Raw genomic sequence first — 23,858 nt, 5'->3', positions numbered from 1 at the left:
GTTTGTGATGTCCTTAGGTTAGTTAGGTTTAACTAGTTCTAAGTTCTAGGGGACTAATGACCTCAGAAGTTGAGTCCCATAGTGCTCAGAGCCATTTGAACCATTTGACAATAGTGGGAACAGAAATAGCAGTATACGTAATATGTAAAGCCAATGTACTACATCAAATTAACAAACGCATTTAGCATTTACTCAAATGTATTCAAATACAGTTTTCCTTTAGGCAGTATTTGTTGTAAGATGGGATCAACACTTCAGTTAAATGATTGGTTCAAATGGCTCTGAGCACTATGCGACTTAACTTCTGAGGTCATCAGTCGCCTAGAACTTAGAACTAATTAAACCTAACTAACCTAAGGACATCACACACATCCATGCCCAAGGCAGGATTCGAACCTGCGACCGTAGCGGTCACGCGGTTCCAGACTGAAGCGCCTTTAACCGCACGGCCACACCGGCCGGCAGTTAAATGATTCCTAATACATGAAAGATGGCGGTGCCTTCCGGGCAAGCCACTGCCGTGGTCATACCCGTCAGGCACCTCCCCTTTCATTTTTTCAGTGATTATCATACAATTTTATTTGCCTTTGGTATATCTAAATTTTCCCTGATTATTATTAATCTGATGGACTATGAGGGTTAAGGTAAACCACTGATTGATCTCACAGTACTTGCATGACTTGAGTAGCAGTAGTAGGCTTAAACTCGGATGTAGAGATAGATTTTTGGACGTTGGAGGCGACATTGCATTAGGGGCAGCTTCAGAAATTTCCCCGAGAAACAAGCCAGTTCACAGATTCCTTTGGAGTCACCGAAATGGGCCGTGGGCCTGGCAGGCTAGTGGTTTATGGACTGCCATTCTGGCGGCTGGCCTTGTTCCGCTAGTGGCCAAGCAAGAGGGTGGGAACACCGTGGCTGAATGCGAAATGACACTTCTTTAGAAACTGGCGGCGCCGGGCATTCTGGCGCCGGCCTAACAGCTTTATTAGCTAGTGGACGTGGTGTTGGAGTCTGGTCCCCTTATCCCGTGTGTGGGTTGAGCTATAGCGGCGTCAGGCTGACGCCCAGATAATGTGTTTATTCCAAGAACAGCATACCTTGTGAAACTGGACGACAAATTTCTCCAGATGACGCGTTTCTTAGATGCCACCGCGCCCCAAGAAAACGGAGTCCACTAAATCGTTTTATGGACGAGACAGAGCTTCTTTTCACTAGGAATCTTCCCTCATCTTGTGAAATGCACCAGGGTTTGGCTGCAGGACCTCCAGGCAATGTGCACTGCACTGCAGTGATTTGTTGAGAAAGATCGGGTCTCCTTGGTAGAAAATATAATTGGCCTGGTAACCACTGCTGGGCTATAATAGGTTTATTCGAGAACATATGGGGAATGGCTGTTTTTCGGAAGGTTTTGAGCAGTGGGAGAGGCAATAACTTGCTTCTCGACCGTCATGGAGTACAGTCGCTAGAGCTCTTCCGTTTGTGTGTAGAAAGCAGTTAGTTACAAATACATCCGGAACACCCGGGCGAAACTCTATATTTTCGCTGATGTGAGACAAGCATTGGTGGACGTGGGGTCACCTCCCACAGTACTACGCTTCGGCAGCACCCAGACGCAGACGACTGCATCTCTTCTTCCACCAGCTACATCGGTAATGTTGCACAGCTTTGGCAAATTCAGAATCTTATCAATCCTTTTCAAGACCATCTTTTTTCATAGTAGCCTTGTACTTGCAGTAGTCACTCTCAGTGTTCATTGCATGCTCAATTATATCTTGTGAGAGGCACCCACATGCCTTGCTCACACTGTGGCATCAAGCAGTCAGGCCTGCAAGATGAGTGGTCTGCCAAGCGAGTGGATTCATTCTTATTTATCGAGTAACATGAACTCTAGTACTCACACTTAAGTTACAAGTTATCCTCATATATGATTAATACGCAACGGAAACACGCATCTGACTATCAGTAATTTACAGAACTCTGACTGTACACTACGCACTGGCAATACCACATTTTCTTTCTTTTTTATTTAACGGCTTTTGTCAACACGTGGCCACCTCACTGAATATGAATGGCGCACACATTATAAATTCGGGACATTATGACAACATACAATTCGAAGGAAAAGTCCACCAATCTTTTTCTTTTCACTATCTTATTTATTCCGATAAATTCTATAACCTAAACACACAAATTCTATAACCTACAACAATAACACATGAGAAATTCCGCCCAGTGGGCATGGCTTTACATTGGTGAATCTCTATATTATGGTCTCGTAATTATTTAACGCTACAGTGCACTTTCTGGATAGGATGGTGGATCTCTTATTATACCTCACACTTCGACTCTCACAATCATCATCACGAAACTTTCCTCCAGACCGAGCGGTACCGAAGGAACAAGCATAACCCACTAATCTTTTGAAAATACCTTGATACTCTCCCATGCAAACCACACATACGCAAATTACATGACATACACCACACTACGATATGAAATACTACACAGAGAATAGTCACAACATTATCACTTTCAGCTTTCCCACTTCAATTAATATTTATCCCAGTTTCACACGACACTGCCCCACTTCATAATTCCACTTTCCTACTATGAACTCTGGAGATATATGCACGTCTTCCTGTGCAATGCAAGCCAAGTGGCGTTGCTGGATAGACGGCCGACTCACCTTGCTTCTCTCTCAGAGTTTGAATCTAGCGTCACACGGAATCATATCACGCAAAGTAATATTAAGAACGTATTCATCACACACGCGAGTCCTCAACTGATACCATGGACGAGTACTTCTCTTTATCCTTTGTCTCATACACAGATTGAGACTCACACAGTACTCACCACGTGGAAGTACTCGTCTCTAATTTCAAGTCCTGCACACGCCATTTCTTAAATATTTCAACTTATGGTACACACGCTATTTCTTAAATATTTCAACTTATTGTACACACGCTAGTAATTCAGCTTAACTTAAGCACACGGAAGTATTTCAACTTATTGCTACACGTGGTTTCATTGTGACCGTTGGCCACTTCCGAATATTACTACAATCCCATTAATATTACCTGCCTGACATTTAATTCTCCCCACAAAAGTTCCTGAAATAGAGAAATTATTATTTCAAACTACTCTTAAATATTCCACATGCATACCATGTCTCCACTCTTTCGTCTTTACGGAGCACAACTAAAACGGGTCTTAACAGCACAAGATCCAGCGGCAGAGTGCTGAAACATGGCCGTTGTCTAGGTCCTCTCGCACCTCTGCTGAAGTGGGGGAGCACCTTGCTACCGTATTGGTCAGCCACATTTCAGGCGCTCAGAGCCCAGGTAAATTTCATCTCTTTGGTCCCACCAAAGGTGGCCAAAGGATCGTCTCAAAGATGATCATATATTCACATTCACTATCTGCGGTTAGCAGACGACCATACATTCATTCATTTCACAGATCTCACCAAACTGGATGTAGGGATTTACTTTGTGGGAGTGCACATGTGATCAATTAAATAAATAAATTGTCATTCTTTCCCACACTGATATCCGGATTCACTGTATTAATTGAAATTGAGTTATTTTACAAAAAAAATGTGTTGTTCTGACAAAAATAATGAAGTATGTTGTACCTATTTTCATTGTCGGGCGGTGCTGTACCCTTTCACTTGATACAAAAGACCAAACAGTGGAATGATACAGCAGAGTGTTCAAATGGTTCAAATGGTTCTGAGCACTATGGGACTCAACTGCTGAGGTTATTAGTCCCCTAGAACTTAGAACTAGTTAAACCTAACTAACCTAAGGACATCACACACATCCATGCCCGAGGCAGGATTCGAACCTGCGACCGTAGCGGTCTTGCGGTTCCAGACTGCAGCGCCTTTAACCGCACGGCCACTTCGGCCGGCTTTTTGGTGGGGTAATTGTGTGTTTTTGTTTAATATATTTGAGAGTCAGATGTCATTACGTGTCTTTGCATATGCATAATTTTTGTTTTGTGTTCTGTTTTTCTTTTTCTTCTCTTTTCGGGTCATACAATATAATTTCTTTTTTTGTATTCCATCGCCGTGAATGTTGACGAGAAGTAAAGCGAAACTACTTCATGGCCAGAGTCTCTTAGACTCGGGAAACACGATGGAAGACGCCAATAACAGTGACGTCAAACCTTATGGTGACGTGTTGGACGGGTTTCCCTTGGAGCAGTCAGGCCCAACAACGTATGACAGGCCTTTGGTACTGACAGATGATGCAAAATCAGAACAGGGAATTAACAGTGGTGATAAGTCTGATGATGGAGATGAACGTGGCCATTTAGACGTATTAGTCAGGTGTAAAAATTACCTGCCAGGGTAGCCGAGCGCGCTAACGCGCTGCTTGCTCGGGTCGGCGCGCCGGCCCCGGATCGAATCCGCCAGGCGGATTAACGACGACGGCCGGTGTGCCAGCCAGCCTGGATGTGGTTTTTAGGGGGTTTTCCACATTCTGATAGGTGAAGACCGGGCTGGCCCCACGTTCGGCCTCAGTTACACGACTCACAGACATTCGAAACGCATCCACACTATTTCACGATTTACACTAGACGCAGACAGCTGGGGTACACTACTTCTGTTCCGGGGGGTATGGGGTGGCAGCAGGAAGGGCATCCGGCCACCTCTTAAAATTAACCATGCCAATTCCGTACTTAATCCTGCCGACCCTGCGCACAATGTGGGATAAAGGTAGTAGCAAAAGAAAAGAAAGTCAGGTGTAGAAATTTGGAAAGGGATATACGAGGCCTGTTCAGAAAGTAAGCTCCGATTGATTGCCAAATTGAAACCACAGTGAACATCAGAAATGTTTTACTTGTAACAATTAGCTACACCTTTCAGCTACTTCTCTACGTAGTCGCCGTTCTGACTTAGACTTTTGTCATAGCGTTGTACCAACTTTTCAATAGCCTCATCATAGAAGGCAGCCGCCAGTGCTTTCCGCCAATTCTCCACGCTGGCCTACACCTCGTTGTCTGTGTCAAAATGTTGTCTTCAAAGACAGCGGTTCATGTGACCAGAGATGAAACTCAGGGGGAGACAATTGCGGACTGTATTGTGGGTAATCTCACATTTCCATTTGAAAACGATGCAGGAGCATCTTCATTGCCCCTGCAGAATGCGGCTGAGAATTGTCTTGAAGAAGAAACAGCACGACAGTTATGTAATGTTAGCTGCATAGCTTCAGGCGAAATTTCTCACCAGGCCCTCGTACTTGGCGGCAGACACTATTTTCTAGACATCTTTACGCACTCACTGCGAGCTCAGAAATGAGAAGAGCGACGTGATGCTAACTGGGGTTATACTAGAGACACTACCCTACACATCTGTGCAAAGCTTTATCGGATTTTCATAGTCGTTTCCATTTCGCGACCGATCGGAGCTTACTTTCTGAACGCCCCGCGTAGAAGGCAGACACACAGTGCGACGCCAATGCAGCAGCGCTCGGGGATGACGGGTTGCTTCGCCAATAGCTCGAACGCATTATGAACCAGAACCTGATCCAGTTCAGCTTAAGAAGCAGATGGATGAATTAGAAAGAAAACGAAAGGAGGAGGCAGAAGAATTAGAAAGGAAACGAAGGCAGGAGGCAGAAGAATTCGAAAGAAAACGAAGGGGGGAGGCAGAAGAATTGGAACAAAAAAGAGAGCGTGAGGCGATCGCATTAAAGTAGCAGATTAGCGAACGCATGGACTAGTTTCAGGCAAAACTTTCTGAGGTGCTCAGACTCGGGACGCAGGCGATGGAAGACGCTCGCCTTGCCTGAATAGAAGCAGCACGTGCGAATAAGTTTGCTCTTGCTGCAGACACCCGAGCAAAACGAGAGAGCTCCGTGCCAAACAAGGGTTCGAAACCCTTGGCTCCGGTACAAAAGGCAACGATCGCCAACACTGAGAATATTGCCAAAGTAAACGATCGACTAGCTCTAGTAGAGGAAAAGTTGCAGACAAAGACTTCGAGACCTTGCACGGCGGAAAAGTTACGTAGCTGTGAAACTTCAACGGCACGAGTGATGCCATCGAGTGGTTCACAGAGCAGTGCGACGCAAGTCACGCCTTCTGCCGAGTGTTGTGCTCACTCACGCAATACCTCTCAGCCTGTGGGTAGGAATACGCCAGACACGGTCCCGGAGAATTTTGGTAGATGTTACTATGTTCATGGCCCTCAGTGCGAAGCTGGAATTTATTTGCGGGAACGGCCGCTGAAGAAATGCGCGATGTCGTGGAAAAGTGCAGCAAAGGGATCAAGGGAGCATTTCTCGCTACCTATTGATCAGCATAAATGCAGGAGATTATGATTTGGCCTGAACTCGAATCTTCGGGATACAAAGGACCAGTAAAAATGTTTGATGCATTATTAAAGAAGAACCAGTTCTTGGACGCACCCTGCGGCTGGTCGGAAATTATTCGTTTCTGTTCCTCGAAGCTCCCCATGCAGTATCAACAGGCACTGTCGCTAGGTGCGGAGACAACACTGAAACTTTCAAATGTCTACTCAGCGAGCTGGAATTGATATATGAGGGGCAGAATGTAAAGGATAAAGGCAGAAGCAATGACAGCAACAACCGAAGACTGCGTAAGAACAAGGATTAGCACACTGAGCGCCACAGTCAGCATAAGGGACACAGGAAAGAGCACCTCAACTCGACCGCAGAAATTACGGGTACCAGAGCCGAGCAGGGGATAATCTGCGGCACCACGATCGAAACTGGCGGGAGCGGGAACAGAACCAGCAAGTTTCTGGAGGTTGGCTAGGTCCATACAGGAATCAGCGGGTAGGAGAGGTCCACCAAGTCCTTCTCACAACACACATAACTGCAGCCATCCACGTAATTGACGCCAGGGATGTGCTTTTTTATGTTTTGTAAGTGTAATTGTGTAAACATTAGGTGTTATATAGGGCTTATTTTTGATTGTATGGGTTGAGTAAAAACAGGGTTGTAATGGGCATTTGTGTCTAACTACTGTGTTTTATCTTTGTCATTTTTCAGCATCACATCCATCTTAAAGTAGTTTTTTTTTGTTTGTTTGCTTTTTGTTCTGTGACTGCATTTCTCATGGAGAACTCATCTGGAATGTGAACGCCATAATTGCAAGTGATACTTATCGATGTTTGTTCGAATGCATTCTCGTTCTTGGGTCATGACTGCTACAAGGGTGATTTCGGCGTTTGCGTCTGTGATGGGGGAATCGTCATCTGGCATGTCTGAGACCTGGGTCGGTCTTGGGTCTCGGATGGTGTTGTGGGGTACTTACCACTCTTACGAATGCTTATGACAGTGAATGGGGCACGCATTCGTCGCGTTGCACCTACCTCCTGATCAGTTCAGAGTGCGTGCGAGCACGCCTCGTTGTGTTGCCCCTATCTGCTTTAGAGTTTCGAGTGTGTATGAGCACGCCCTTGAGCACTGCGCCAGCTTTTAGTGGTGTTTTTTCGAGTATGCTTAGCCACGCCTGAGTTGCGTGTGCGGAATTCGGATTCGTGAAATGTTAAGGAGGCCGTCGAGCCCGCCATCGCTGTTGTGCGTTGTGTCATACTTTCGAATTGTGAGAGGTTTGAGTCACCTCCATATTTAAATACGTATATGTGTGCGACCTTATCATGGAGCAAAGATAGTGGGGAATAGTGATTCACACCCTAACAACTAAACCGAGACACAGGACTGGACTGCGTATTTCTCAGGCTTATTAGTCTCGTCTCATTGTAGCGATAGTTTTTTATTGCTTGTGTTTCTTGAGAGACGTTTGGAAGTTTGTCCGGCTTTTCTTGTGGAGTTTCAGTGTCTGTTACGTATTTCGTCCTCAACGTTACAGGAATGCCTAATCACCAACGTAGAAACCTGGAAAATCAGACAAGAGCTGCCATCGAAACGGGACGACAGCATTTCGCGACTCGGCTGTCGCTGGTAGGGCCAGATGGTCACATATGTATCGATATTTTATTTCCCTTCATGCAGGTTGTACTGCAGGTATTCACTATCGTTTTGTGTTGCCCCTTTGTTTTGTTACTGTGGACCCCTGTGTTTGTCTTTAAAATGTTCAAAGGTTTCCGAGACGCCGCCACAACATAGGAAGACGACGTTTTTAGACTTACTGTTCCATGTTTGACTTCATCATTTAGTTTTGCATGTTGGATTATTGTGTATACTACTGCGAATGCCTGAATGTTTAGGATATAAAAGTTGTTAGAGGGTAGTTTGTAAATACAATTAGAGTCTAAGGCATGCGAATTTACATGTAAGATAATTAGTAAAGTGTATCCCTGTCTACTGTAAGATATTAGAGTAATTTTTTAATTTTTCATGTATATTGCTAAGTGCCACAGGAGACGTGGGAGAAGTGACCCTGAGCGTGGACCTCTGTCTGCCGGTGCACCTTCTATGGGACGTGCCGACGCCAGCCAGTGGTCCGGCACGACTAGCTGCGAGCCCTCAGGGTGCACCTCTGTCGACACGGCTAACCGTGAACAACGCCCCCAGAGGAGTTTCTCCATTGGCCTTGGGACGTCCTGGAGCGCATCGTCCATGCTGCCGGACAGTTGGTCCACATGTGGGCGTGATCCACGTGACCACCCGCAGTCTCTTCCGGCCACCGACCTCGCAACTCTACAAGATGAGCAACTGGTCCTCCCGTTGGCGCGCAAGCCGGAGGAAGGCGTCAGGTATAAGACATTGTGACTAACGGTGGCTGTCATGTGTGCAGTTGTGTGGGCGTGGCCTGTGGGACCTCTGGAACTCCGCAGCGGCGAGCGGCATTGCCGGGGCACGATGTGTGTCTAGCATCTAGCGTTTTGCGTCGCGACCATCAACCCCCACACCCACTGACTCATGCATGGGCCTGGTCTGAAAGATCATCCACAACTCTCACCAGCACTACTGTGCCGTCAGCGTGTGTTATGTAGTGTCTTGTGTAAAACAATTCTATAGACACCTACTCGAGTTAGGTCGAGCCCACGGACGTACCATCCTAAACTTAAATGTATTTCATTGTTTTTGTATGCACAAATGTTCAATGTCACTTACTTTCCTGCCACCATCTATTTCACTGATGAACATTACACATTATAATTGTCTGTTTGCTTCCTTGCCATAGATTTAAGTAGGTCTCACTTTTGTTTTGGCAACCAATAAATGAAAACTGGCCACTGTCGGTTAGTCTGTGCTACAAACATTAACAGTTTTGTGTTTTCATTTCACGTTACTATCAGCTTTCATTTGGTTTTTTTTCTGTTGTAAACCCTGGATAAATTATTTTGGTATGTATATATTGAGACACACGTTTTGTAAATCCAGCTACACAAATATGTCCTCGGTGCATTTCTGAAAGGTGAATGCAAGTTGCATAACTGTCATGTTTCATGAATGAATCAGTGTGAAAGGACATTACGTCACGTCACTTTGGCTGTATCTTTTCTTTGCTCTGGGATACTGAATGTATGTGGTCACTTTTCACAGAGGGAGAAATATCCTTTGTAAGGATTACCCCTTTCCTTCTTCTCGCGAACGTGTGTGTTCTTCTCGCGAACTGGGCCCAATTAAACTATGCATTGTTAACAAATTACGTCTGAATGTTTGCCGGATGATGTGGTCCATGGAACTGACAATGGCAACTCCCAGCATTGCTCAACTTATTTGCAACTGTAGAGATGATGTGTGTGTGTACTTGGGTATCCCTGTGAAAGAATGAGCGTCACTTTAGGTACGAGACTAACACTGGCAGTCAGGTTGGGCATATTTTCCTCCGTGATTTCTGGCCTTTCTTGCTTCAGCACGCCCAGTGGCTGGTTTGATACATCCATTGATACATTTTCTTTGGGTTGTGTCAAACTATCCCTTGCCTTAAGTGAGCCACAAATGGCGAAAAATGATCTTTTGTGTGAGGGGTTCAACAAAAGACGGCGGTGCCTTCTGGGCAGGACATTGCCGTTGTAGAAACCATCAGACATCTTCCCTTTCATTTTGTTTCGGTGATAATCGTACAACTTCATTCGCCTTTGGTGTGTCTAAATTTTCCCTGATTTTTATTAATCTGATAGAGTTTTTGGGTTATTGTGAACCACTGATGTATCTCACAGTACTAGTACGACTTTAGTAGCAGTAGTAGAATTAACCCCGGCTATAGAGGAAGATTTTTGGACGCTGGCGATGACCACTGCATTAGGGGCAGTTTTAGAACTTTTCCCGAGCAGCCAGCCAGTTCACAGATTCCCTTGGGGTCAACAAAATGGGCCTTGGGCCTGGCAGGCCAGTGGTTGGTTTATGGACTGCCATTCTGGCGGCTGGCCTTGTTCCGCTAGTGGCCAAGCAAGAGGGCGGGAACACCGTTGCTGAATGCGAAATGACACATCTTTAGAAACTGGCGGCGCCGGGCATTCTAGCGCCGGCCTGACAGCTTTAATAGCTAGTGGACGTGGTGTGGGAGTCTGGTCTCCGTATCACATTGCGGGTCAAGGAAATCAGCGTAGGGCTGGCGAATGGCTAGTGTGTTTATTACAAGAACAGCGTATCTTATGAGACAGGACGACTAATTTCTCCGGATGTCGCGTTTCTTAGATGCCGCTGCACCCCAACAAAACGGCGCCCACTAAATCGTGTTATGGACGAGACTGAGCTTGTTTTCACTTGACGATTCCGTCATCTTGTGAAATGCGTTGGGGGTTCGGCTGCAGGACCTCCAGGCATTGTGTGGTGTTTTTCCAGAGAACAGAATGTGTAATGCACTGTAGTGATTGGCTGAGGAATATCGGGTCTCCTTGCTATAAAATATGATTGACACGCTAACCAGTGCTGGGCCAAGGTAGGTTTATTGGAGAACATCGGGGGGAATGGCTGTTTTTCATAAGGTTTTGAGCAACAGGAGAAGCAATGACTTGCTTCTCGACTATTACAGACTACAGTCGCTAGAGCTCTTCTTTTCTGCGGAGAGAGCAGTTAGTTGTAAACACATCCGGACACGCGGGTGAAACTTTACATTTTTACTGACGTGAGAAAATCAGCGGCAGACGTAGGGTCACCTCCCACAGTACAAAGCTTCAGCAGCACCCAGACGCAGACGACTGCATTTCTTCTTTCACCAGCTATAATGGTAACGTTGCGAAGCTTCGGAAAATTCAGAAACTTTTCAATCGTTTTCACGACCATCTTTTTTAATAGTAGCCTTGTACTTGCAGTAGTCACTCTCAGTGTTCATTGCATGCTCCATTATATCTTGACACAAGAGACCATACAGTGGAATGATACAGCAGAGTGTACCTGCGTAGATTGGCATCCTTCCACTCACAATAGCCAACCTCATTTACACATAAATTCCAATTAGGTTCCCCAAGTCTATTGTTATACAGTTGAAGTTTCTGTTTGTTCTCTCTTGACCTTGATATTATTTAACAAGTGCCGGCCGGTGTGGCCGTGCGGTTCTAGGCGCTGCAGTCTGGAACCGCGTGACCGCTACGGTCGCAGGTTCGAATCCTGCCTCGGTCATGGATGCGTGTAATGTCCTTAGGTTGGTTAGGTTTAATTAGTTTAAAGTTATAGGCGACTGATAACCTCAGAAGTTAAGTCTCATAGTGCTCAGAGCCATTTGAAGCAACCATTTAACAAATCTCTTGTTTTTAATTTTTCAACAACACCCATTCCCATTCCCTATAATGTAATTTTTTTCCAGTTAGCAAACTCAGAGACGATCCACACTGGGGCCACTAGTCAGATTTCCTGGCACTATTGATAGACGCTGCACGTCTTTTATTTGGTGGTTACGACTTTTTAGTCGTTTGGAACACGGAGAACTGCCGCCAGCATAGGGTGGTTGGCATACCTTCGATAAAATTCTGTTTTGTCACTTCGTGACATTCGTGAAGTATTTGAAAACTAGCGAACTACTTAACGAAGATTATTACTTTTTCTGTGAATTAGTATTGTAATGAACAGAAGAGCCAAAGAAACTGGTATACATGTCTCACATCGTGGAAGGCCCCATGAGCACGCAGAAGTGCTGCAGCACTATGTGGCATGTACTCGACTAATGCCTTGAAGTAGCACTGGAGGCTACTGACACAATTAATCTTGCAGGGCTGTCCATAAATCTGTAAGAGTACGAGGATGTGGAGATCTCTTATGAACAGTACGTTGCGGACATCCCAGATATACTTAATAGTGTTAATGTCTGGGGATTTTGGTGGCCGGCGGAAGTGTTTAAACTCAGAAGAGTGTTCGTGGAGCGACTCTGTAGCAATTCTGGACATATGGGGTGTCGCATTGTCCTACTGGAATTGTCCAAGTGCGTCGGCATGCACAATGGACATGAGTGGATGAAGGTGATCAGACAGGATGCTTCCGTACGTGTCACCTATCAGAGTCGTATCTAGATGTATCAGGGGTCCCATATCACTCCAATTGCACTCACCCCTCAACATTACAGCACCTCCACCAGCTTGAAGATCCTCCTGTTGACATGCATGGTCTATGGATTCTCGAGGTTGTCTCCTTACCCGTACACGTACATCCGCTCGATACAGTTTGAAACTAGACTCGTCTGACCGGGCAACGTGTTTCCAGTCATCAACAGTCGTATGTCGGTGTTGACAGGCCCTGGTGAGGCGTAATGCTTTGTGCCCTGCAGTCATCATGGGCACACGAGTGTACCTTCGGATCATAAAGGCCATATCGATGATGTTTCGTTGAGTGGTTCGCACGCCGACACTCGTTGATCGCCCAGCTTTGAAATGTGCAGCAATTTGCGGGAGGGTTGCACTTCTGTAACTCTGAACGATTCTCTTCAATTGTCGTTAGCTCTGTTCTAGCAGGATCTTTTCCCGGCCGCAGCGATGTCGGAGATTTGGACTTCTACCGCATTCCTGATATTCACGGTACACTCGTGAAATGGTCGTACGGTAAAATCCCCACTTCATCGCTACCTCGGAGATGCTGCGTCCCATCGCTCGTGGGCCGACCATAACGCCACGTTGAAACTCATTTAAACCTTGATAACCGGCCATTGTTGCAGCAGTAACCGATCTAACAACACTTGTTGTCTTATATAGCCGTTGCCGACCGCAGCGCCGTATTCTGCCTGTTTATATATCTCTGTATTCGAATACGCATGCCTATGCCAGTTTCTTCGGCGCTTCCATGTATGATGGGTTAAATAAAATTGTAGCAGTGACTGATTATTATTCATTTTTCAACACTATTGATTTCACGATGGTATATTCATTACTGTATGATGGATGTGTTCATCAGTCACTTTCATTTACAGAAAAACTATCTGCACTTTATATTTATAGCAATTTCGTGAACATCATAACTGCAGTTATGCTTTTAGGTGTGACTTACTGCTGAATAATCTGGCAGTTATTCGTTCGCATTAATTTAATTACAGAATAGTTTTACCAATTTAAGCGCTGGAACTATAAGTTTCTACTTCATTACTCTGTTCAGTATCAACTTCAACTATGAATGGCTATATTGTCATGTATAGTACCACCATGAGAGTGGAAAGATAACACTGAAACGATTTCACTTTTAATTTCTTTTTTAGCGAACCTGTTGACGAGGGTTAAAAATAGTTTATCGTAATGCGATATCACATAGACAATATAAGATGACCAAATATTCACGTATACTGCATCTCAGAAACGTGACAAATAACACGCGTGAAAGAAGAATAAAAATTAATAGTATTGCCTGCAGGAGAGAACTTTAGTAAAGTTTAGCAAAGTGTCAAAACTCCGACAAAATTTAAGTTGTTTCTCCAATGGAAATAATTCTGTGAGAAGCATCAAAAGATATGTCTTACTTCACCACAATTTCATGGTAGTGCCGTTCATAAGCTGTTACGGAGCTAATCCTTTATATATGATTACGATGGAACCCTTTCGTTCTTTTCCGGAGAGTAGCCAATTAAACTTTTTGAGAGAGAAAAACAATTTGCCGCTGTTATTCAGTACCGTACAACGGTTAATACGATCACATCGAAGAAGGACACGTGCAGGTTGACTGTCGGGCAAATTAACACACGTAAATGATGCGCTGTAATCAGGAGAGTGGCCCGGGTACATGTTTTTCTCCAATTACAGCTCGACATTCATCATTCTCTTTTCATTAGGTCACGCACACACAAGCTCATTATCCATGTCTCTCTCAATTTGTATTGGCAAACTTTTCGCAGTTCGTTTACATTTAATGAAAATACTCATCAAATGTTTTGAACGCCGGTTCAGTATAACAGACTGGAAACAAGATATAAAAAGTGGAAATTTTAAATCTTTCGATTTTCAATGAAATGAAGTACCAGAAAGAGGGACGAACTTAAAACGCAGTACTGAAAATCCACTACAAGAGGAAGGAACTGCAATAAGATTTGATAGAATGAATGGAGGGAACGTTAGAGATGTAATTATAAACTGTGGGGATAGATGGATTGCAGTGGGGAAATTAGAGTTGGTACTTGGCTGGATGAATGGATACAGAAAATGAGCAGTAGACTGTGGTAGTGCTCAGTCCATGAGGAAGGGAGAGAAAAGAGTCTGAGGAAGATGGGGAACATAAGGAGTCCTTATATGGAGTGGGATAGCGAGAGAAGAATTAGACCTGAAAAGACTGATGAATACACGTAGGCAAAAGTGTGGTATTATTCCTGGATTTGAAATCAGAGTGGCAACAAGAATGATGTAGGAATGAAGTTTCCTGAAGATGCAAAATGTACGACTTGTTCAGTGATGGAGTAGAACTAATGAAATGTCCAAGAATGTAAACAGATACGAAAGGTAATTGCCAGCCTTCAAGAATTTAGAAGGTCACAGAACACTGCCGTTTTAGGGAATGTGACAGGTCAAGTTTTTATAGGTACGGAGGACGTTCCAAGCTTTAAATCCCAATGCTCGACCGGTTTGTAATTTTAGTCTGTTAAGTGCTTTCTGTTGGACAGTAAGTAGGTGTTTTGACCTGACACACTGTTGGTACAGACTAGCAGTGAACACATTAAACAAGACTTCAGACTGTAGCGGTCAACGCTTACATATACATTTTGCCTTACACTAGTTTCGACACTTGTGTCATTTCCCATACACCTATGGATTAATAAGTAATATAGAAAGCAACATTTCGTTAAACAATCACTTAATTACTCTACAGAAAATAAGAATGATAGCATATTTCACCTTAGCTTATGGCTGCGTCACTATGTAATAGGATGCTTCATCTCCTAACATCTCATTCTAGAGATCTAAGTGAAGGTATCCAGTTCAAGTCCATAAATAGCTAGCCGTGTCTCTAAAAGCTAGCGCCATTTCCTTAGTGTGCTAGATTAATATTAAGTTACTATCATTGTTACCGAAGTCTGATTCTTGATTATAGTTATGCTCAATGTTTTTTCAGCATTCAGCAAGTTTCTTTGATGTGTCGTATCTGCTCGTGACGTATAAGTGTATCTCGAACCCTGTTCTTCAGAAGTGAGTGATCTAGTCGTCGGGACGTCGAAGTAGGAGGAAAACTTCTTGGGTGGGGCTGGGGGGAGGGGGAAATTTGTGTGGTAAGAATAGACAGAAAGTAGAATGTGTGGATATGGTGTCTGACAAGGTCTACTGTAGGATGGAGGCGACGTGCGAGATGTAATCGGTGTGTAGCCAAATTGAAGGAATTTGGCGAAGAGTGGTGTGTAGGAGATGATAAGAAGGAAACGTAAAATGTCGTATCTAGTAGTATGTGACGGAGGCTAGATTATTTTCGAAACTGCCACTGGGATTCTATTACTTGTGTGAAAGGCAAGGTGTGGAGTGGGGTCACTGTCCCCTCGGACAGAGTCGGTAAGTTGCCGTCACTTCAGAAATTTTGTAGGAGATCGGCAATGGAAGATCAGGTCATCATCAGTCATATTGGTAGGAAAGATGTGCGCTACTCGAGTGAGAGAGTCAGACAGGGGGATAATGGTGTTGGATATACAAAAAGGATAGAAATTACATCGAAAAAGCTTAGTGCGATGAACAGTTCGGCGAAGCTGGTCGTATCTCATGACTAACCAATGCTAGGCATTTACTACTGAGTATCGAAATTCGAGAGCAGTTAGGTCATATATTCTCCTGATTGTGTTAAGCAGACAAGCCACCTATCGAACGCAGTTTCCGTAACTGTTGGGTTAGTTCATGGACTGTGCCTAATAATTATGTTGTTTTGTTATTTGTTTTTTTAACAAATGTGTGTGAAATCTTGTGGGACTTAACTGCTAAGGTCATCAGTCCCTAAGCTTACACACTACTTAGCCTAAATTATCCTAAGGACAAACACACACTCCCATGCCAGAGGGAGGACTCGAACCTCCGCCGGGGCCAGCCGCACAGTCCATGACTGTAGCGCCTTACACCGCTCGGCTAATCCCGCGCGGCTAATAATTGTGCTTGGCATGCTTTGATCATCCCATATCCTCTCATCTCTTCGGAGCTATGTAGTTGTGCTGTGTGTTAAACAATAACGTTGTAAACAGCGTTATCACATACACCAGCACACAAGTAACGAATGACGAAGACACTGCTGCGGTAAGGTAAGGCAAAAAGTTTTTTACAATAGAAATACGCCGCATCATTTGACGTTCACAGTACCTGAGAGAAGGCTACTTTAGACCGTAAGGTCACAAACAATTACCTTGTTTTGGGCCTGAAATTTATCCAACTTTGAGACTGGTACGTAGAGTGAAGTCCGTTATTTGGGCTTGCTACGCTATCCTGTTTCCTGGATGCACAAAAGTATTGTGGGATATTGATTAATTAACTGTATGTATAATGAGATTCGAACGGATGCCTTTGAAGAGGAAGTACTGGAACTGTTCACCAGCACTCACCATGTGTCACAAGCGCTGAGTAACTACATCTCATGCTAATGGTTCAAATGGCTCTGAGCACTATGCGACTCAACTTCTGAGGTCATCAGTCGCCTAGAACTTAGAACTAATTAAACCTAACTAACCTAAGGACATCACACACATCCATGCCCGAGGCAGGATTCGAACCTGCGACCGTAGCGGTCGCTCGGTTCCAGACTGTAGCGCCTAGAACCACATCTCATGCTAATGCGTGTAGGGTTTTCTGTAAGCTAGAGTTACACGAGCAGCGAAGTTAGTGTAAAAGTGTTTACAGGTTTGTGTATTCCACTCACAACCCCAGATTTCTATACAGTTTACAGATTAATTCACGCCCACACGAGACAATATTGTGAACTTGAACGAGGTTCATATTTGAGAAGATGAAAATCGGAGTGCGCAGTTGGTTAGAAATATGAAACAAGTTTTGTGTGGTGTATGAATAATGATACTTGTGATCCGAACACTGGGCCCTTACTGCTTTATTGGATGACTTATTGTTAGGTCTTCGTTAGATGCGGAGCTCCCGCTCGTTTCATGTAACGGTGTGGAGCACCATACGCACACCACAAATCCATATAGATTTATGGGCAGAGCGGGACCTGTTTCATCTCGATTACGAACACCAGAACTTACACTTCTTGACCATATTCTTGTTTGTGGTGTAATATGACGTGTGATATTGCGCCTTCATCACCACATAAATCCGTTTAGCTACATTATTCATGATAGGATTTGTATACTTTATTTTGTGTGCTTTTAGCTGTAGACTGGCAGCTGACTGGAGCACCTTCGTCTCTAGCGGTTCCTCAGCTTCATATCTCACTCAAGATGAAAGAGGGGACAGATGGAAGCTGTAGTCTTTACTTGAAGGCACAAACCTGTGACGAAACGCATACAACGAAATAGGGGAAAATAGCTCTATTAACAATTTAGACCTGACGATTACTAAATCTAACAATATACATGCTTTAAGCATTTATCGAAATATTACTCATGCAAAATACTGTCACCCAATATGGTATAAAAGAGCCTTTTCTACTTCTGTGGTGTACCGACATATTCACTTGCCGTTAGACGGCCAAAAATACGTAAAGAAATAAACATATTGTAGCGAGTAGCACTGCCAAGTGGATACACAGAGACCTTTGTCATGCAAACACACCATACGATAAAGAAAAATCGAGAGCGCAGGGTGCAATGATGGGAAAGAGAAAAGAAAATTGAGCGGAAGACATATTTTGGAAAAAAACTGCTCAACAACTAGAGAAACAGATGAAGAACACAACCGTCAGATGCCGCTTTCAAATACTTAACACCCTGAAACTGCGGATTTGACACAAGAGAGTTAACAGACTAAAAATACATTGCGGTGACTGTGAGAAAATTTATATTGTACAGACAGGTAGAAATTTTAGTATTAGATACAGTTGAACGAAAATTCATTTTCACAAAACCTGACAGAAAACAAACACACTGTAACCGATACAGTTTACAACATTCAAGTCGTACACACTGCACCTAAGGGCTGCTTATTCTACCTTCCGGGCGAAACAGAGGTCTACGAGTATTAGAAACACCATCGCACTAAAATTCTGAACGGCCGCTGTGGCCGAGTGGTTTTAGGCGCTTCAGTCCGGAACTACGCTGCGGCTGCGGTCGCAGGTTCGAATCCTGCCTCGGGCATGGATGTGTGTGATGTCCCTAGGTCAGTTAGGTTTAAGTATTTCTAAGTCTAGGGACTGATGACCTCAGATGTTAAGTCCCATAGTGCTTAGAGCCATTTGAACCATTTGAACCATTTGAACTAAAATTCTGAATAAACGAAACAAATCTACATCGAATGCCCGGTTTTTCACTGTCTGACGGGCAGTTGTAGTTCTTGCATGTCCCGTCACCAGACTGTCCATTTGTTTTCTGTCCCTGGAACTACATTTTTCATGCTTGTTGATGTTGTTTCACGAGCTGGTTGTGCCTTCGTCTTTATTGTTTTTTCGATTCGCTGAATTCAGTTAACTTCATTTTTAAGCCAACTATATACGTCGTAGACGCCTGTCTGACAGCTGTCACTTATAAACTAATGTTTTACTGGTCATCCATTTTTGAGCTCTACCTCTTTTTAATTACGTTTCTAAGTCATTCTATTTTCTCTCGTGCATAATTTTAAACATCACATCTCTAACCCTGTAAAACGTCACTGTAAACTGTGCTTAAGGTCAGCGACACCTAGCGGTCATGCCGCCTCAGCGGTATGCGTTGCAAGGTGTAAGCACAATGTGTTAACGACGGCGCTATATCACGGATGAGGAGTGTTTATTACAATTTTATCGTGTTTTTATAGAATGTTACGATGCCAGTCATGGATATAAATTTTAAATGTATCTTTTACTAAGCTTAAGGAGAAACGTATGTTGTTTGCTGGAATGTTTCTCAGATAATGTGAATCTACGTTTTTAGCTCTTAGAATTCCCTTTCTCATAAATGTGGACATTCTTTTTTAAATCAGTCTGATGAAGATCATAATGAATGAAACTGATCACTCAATAAAAAAAAATTCGTTTGAGTATTCACATATTCGCATTTTGATTCACCGTAATTCTGTAAGACAATAAGAGAAGTTCAATAAAATGTTTAGTGCTTCTGGTCCATAGAGGCCTTCTGGTTTAATTACTGCGGTGTAATGTCTAATTTTGTGTGCTTGAAGATGAACTTTCGTTTGATTTTGTTCCCATTCCATTTTCCTTAATGATTTCACCAAAATATTTAAATTTTTGAACTTGTTTTATTTTGCCATAGTTCATCTACGTGCATTTTGATGCTTGTTTTGTAGCTGGTCACATATTCTGTATTTTCAGCATACATTTGGAAGAAACTTCGATTTTGAGAAGCAAAATTTCGCGAATTAAGACTGCTGAATCGTCTACAAATGCTATGCAGTCAACAGGTTGTAACTAAATTCCCATTACACAGTTTGAGGACAGGATCCTTACACCAAAACAAGTAAAAACGTCAAGTAAACAGGGGCTTTAAATGCTTACCTTAAGAGCTATGACCACTTTTTCTTCTCTGATACTGTTAAAAACGTCTCTTCCATTGCAAGCTCTTTGCTTTCGATATTTTGGAAACAGGAAATATGGACCAAAAACACTAAAAAATATTCGGTAAACATGGGCTCTACAATGCATGATTTAAGAGCTATGATACTTTTCTGTCTTCTTTACTGTGAAACACATCTGTTCTATCGAAGAATCGGTACTGTGGCTCTTAAGGTATCCCTTTTAGAGCCCATGTTTATTTGAGGTTATTTTCTTGTTTTGGTGTAAGGAACCTGTCTTCGAAGTCTGTAAAGGGAATTTAGTTACACCATGCATAGATTACTGTACTCTGCTTTAAATGATTGGTTGGTCAATCTTGAGGATTGGTTTCTGTTTCTTTAATTCTTCTATGACTTTCACAAGGAGGTAGTTGAACAGTACTGGAGACAGCCCAGCTCCTTTGCGACGCACGTCCGAAACCAAAACGACTGTCCAGTCTATTACCCAACAGAAAAAAGAGCCGGTTTCTTTCTTTTTATCACAGATTCGAAATGCTTCCTAAGTTCAAACTTCGTTGATGGTAATCGCCGACCTTACTGCCACTTACTTAACATGACATGAAACTAAATAAATCTCTCTATGTAATAAGTCCAATTTTCTCTGAACAATGGACACGACCTATACCTTGCCTGCATGGAGAACCACAGATTGATGGCAGTGGAGAAAATTTCACATTCATCACTTAACTAATCTAGAAAGCATGCAAGAGAGCGAAAACGCGCAAATGACAGGGCTGTTACGTTCGAATTTAAGTTGGAGCCACGCCGACGCAGAGGGCCACTAATTCCTGCCACGTCGGAGAACAAGTGCCAACTAAAGTCTCCCAACTTGTGCGCCGAGAGGCCGTGCCGTCCCACCGGTCTGAGGCAACAACAGTTGTTCCACCACCACTCCATTTCAAGTTGCCTAAAAGAACAAAGCTAACAAAAGTACAGAGACGATTCTTTCTGGGCCCATTCGGTTGCTAATCCAGGACGTCTTCACATTGTTGATAATAGTAGTGCCAAAGTTACCGCCTTTTTGATACAGAAGCGTCGTCTTCCTTTAATTTTGGACCTGTATTGTGTGCTGGCAAACCGATTTGATTTTTCATGATAGAGTGTTTTTAGTATCAATATTGGTTGCTATTGTTCAATCGTGCCGTTTGCAACATAAGCATCCGGCGTTGCATTCTACCGAGAGCTACTAACCCTGTCTTTCTGATTCTGTTTGGGAATCCGTGGCTGAAGTGTACCGATGCCATGATTCATCTCGGCTCAGCAGTTCTCGCACGCACGCAGGCACGCACGAACACTCACACGCACACATACGCATACCTTTTCCTTTTCTCTGTCTCACTCTCTTTCCCTCCCTTCCTTCCTCCCTCCCTCTATTTCTCAAGGGAATGGGCGTATCCTTGTTTAGTTTACGTTATATCCTGATGTATTTTCTGTTTCATTACTTGTCCTACAGCAACGTCGCAGCTTACCAAAGCACTCCGCTTTCAGGCCACAAGTGGCCCATCGGGACCATCCGACCGAAATGTCATCCTCAATTGAGGATGCGGATAGGAGGAGCGTGTGGTCAGCACACTGCTCTCCCAGTCGTTATGATGGTTTGCTGTTACCGGAACCACCACTGTTCGGTCGAGTAGCTCCTAAATTGGCATCACGAGGCTGAGTGCACCCCGAAAAATGGCAACAGTGCATGGTGGCCTGGATGGTCACCCATCCAAGTGCCGGCCACGCCCAACAGCGCTTAACTTCGGTGATCTCACGGGAACCGGAGTATCCACTGCGGCAAGGCCGTAGTCTGGCAGCTTACCAAGTCCCTTAAAATTATTGTGAGTGGATTCGATAAAACAATATTACTGGACTACCTCACTTTTGTGTCTTATTTTCCATTATAATCGGAAGCAATTCTAATTATTAGTTGTTACTGGTCTGTAGCTTTATCACTGTCTCTATCTCTTTAGCTTATATCATCAGTTCTGACGACAAAATAATTGTAGTAGGCGAGTAAGATCAATGTGGCCATTCTCCAGGGTCAGAAGATTACCAGGAGACTGCAATTCCCTGGCCGATGGGGAAACATAAACTGATAGATTATTCCCCGTTTCTATCCACTGTCCCTCCAGAGATGAAGAAAAATAAAGTACCTTACCTACTCCATTCACTATACCTAGTCTTCCTACCGTTTTGATTTCGAAGGGATATAATATTTCCTCCATAAATTACGCTTTGGACTGTGTGTTTGCCAGTGTCTGTTTTATGATTGCAAGCGCTTTCGGACCTAGACTTTGTTACATTAACACCTGTACGAGTGATTCTCTGGCAAATAAGACACAGACCTTTTTGAAAGAAGCAAATTTGCAGAAAATTTTAATGCCACAAATCATCTGTTGTCTCAGGACTAGGTTTAGGTTCTAGTATTGCTATGGACGCGAACGACCAGATCTGAACCCTGAATGATATCCTTAAATTTTTGATTGAAGTCGTTTCTGTACTCTGTTGAGAAGACACTGTTATAGAATTCTGTGCGCAGTTAATATAAGTGTGATTCTCTTACAGTTAATAACATGTGTTCTGTCTCCCTTCTTGTCTAATTGGTAAATTATCGCATTTTTCGCATCTTCTGGGATTTGTTCAGTTTGCCAAATGTCGCATTCCTTTTAAGCTGTTTGAGCCTGCTTTTTTTCGGAATTTCTAATGTGATTCCATCTAACTTCGATGACTTATCGTTTTCGAGTCTATTTATCTGTCTGGCATTTTCTACTACACCGGTCGGTACTGAATTTGATTTAGTGTCCATCACCAAGGAAGTTTGTTTCGTTTCCGTAGAGAAATTACTATTTACGCTGTTTCGAACGATATACTTTTCAGTTGCTGGCAACTTTTTGACTGATTTTTCTCTAATTCTTCCGTGAAGGACAATTGTAGCTAGCTAGTGTGAAATTTTGGGACTTGTGTCTTGTATTTTGTGAACGTCTGTGGTCGTAAGCGTAGTTTTATTCTTGCCAGGTAACAGTTGCATTTATTTTAGCACTCTTCGTGACTTCGATGTTCCTGAAATATCTATGGTTTGAATAAAAGATTACTACATGACCTACTCGAAACTCACCCATGAGTCAGTTCAGCTATCTGCAAGTGATCTGTTTCGATTGTTACTTTTTAAGTACGTTGACATGATGTCAGGGTCAAATATCACAGTCCAGCTAACTCTCATTCGTTTAGGTTGGTCCATTTATGTGCTGGAATTTTTCCAACAGTTTCCCTGTACTTTCTTTATTTTCATAGCTGTGCATTGAACCCGAAAAATTGAATTATGACGTGGAATTTTAGATACTATTTCGTATAGAGTTCTCCATGACTTGTCTGCCTATTTGAGGTTAGTTTTATTTTCAGTACTGATTGTCGTGTGTTCATTGATGATGATGATGATGATGTTTCGTTTGTGGGGCGCTCATCAGCGCGGTCCTCAGCGCCCATACAAGGACGCACTTTTTACACAGTCCAATTCTTTACAGAGTCCAATCAAGCCACTGTCACGGATGATGATGATGAAATGATGAGGACAACACAAACACCCAGTCCCCGGGCAGAGAAAATCCCCGACCCCGTCGGGAATCGAATCCGCGACCCCATGATCCTGAGGCAGCAACGCAAGTCACTAGACCACGAGCTGCGGACGCCATGTGTCACATTGATTAATGTGTATGTTATATACAGGGTGAGTCACTAACTATTGTCACCTAGAATAACTCCTAAAGTATAATAGTAGCTGAAACGGTTCTGGGAAAAATGTTCCATGGGACAACGGGGGCCATAATATGACGTTGGTTTTTTGGTACTTATTATATAGTGTCTATCGAGACAAATCCAATTATGTGTAACACTAAGGTCTTTGACG

At 43.4% G+C, this 23,858-nt stretch overlaps 1 protein-coding gene across 1 annotated transcript in view; it reads left to right on the top strand.

Annotated features, from left to right (window-relative positions):
* The window catches only part of LOC126249611 (uncharacterized), a 436,460-nt gene extending 412,875 nt beyond the window's left edge, over positions 1 to 23,585 (top strand). The window contains exons 2-3 of the mRNA XM_049951275.1: positions 8,349 to 8,692; positions 23,476 to 23,585. Of these exons, the coding sequence (XP_049807232.1) occupies positions 8,349 to 8,692; positions 23,476 to 23,503 (372 nt within the window). The 3' untranslated portion in view covers positions 23,504 to 23,585. The remainder of the gene's footprint in view (positions 1 to 8,348; positions 8,693 to 23,475) is intronic.
* The last annotated feature ends 273 nt before the right edge of the window (positions 23,586 to 23,858 follow it).

This window comes from Schistocerca nitens, chromosome 3, assembly GCF_023898315.1.
Source record: "Schistocerca nitens isolate TAMUIC-IGC-003100 chromosome 3, iqSchNite1.1, whole genome shotgun sequence".
Taxonomy (NCBI): domain Eukaryota; kingdom Metazoa; phylum Arthropoda; class Insecta; order Orthoptera; family Acrididae; genus Schistocerca; species Schistocerca nitens.
This window is presented reverse-complemented; position numbering and strand designations above follow the sequence as displayed.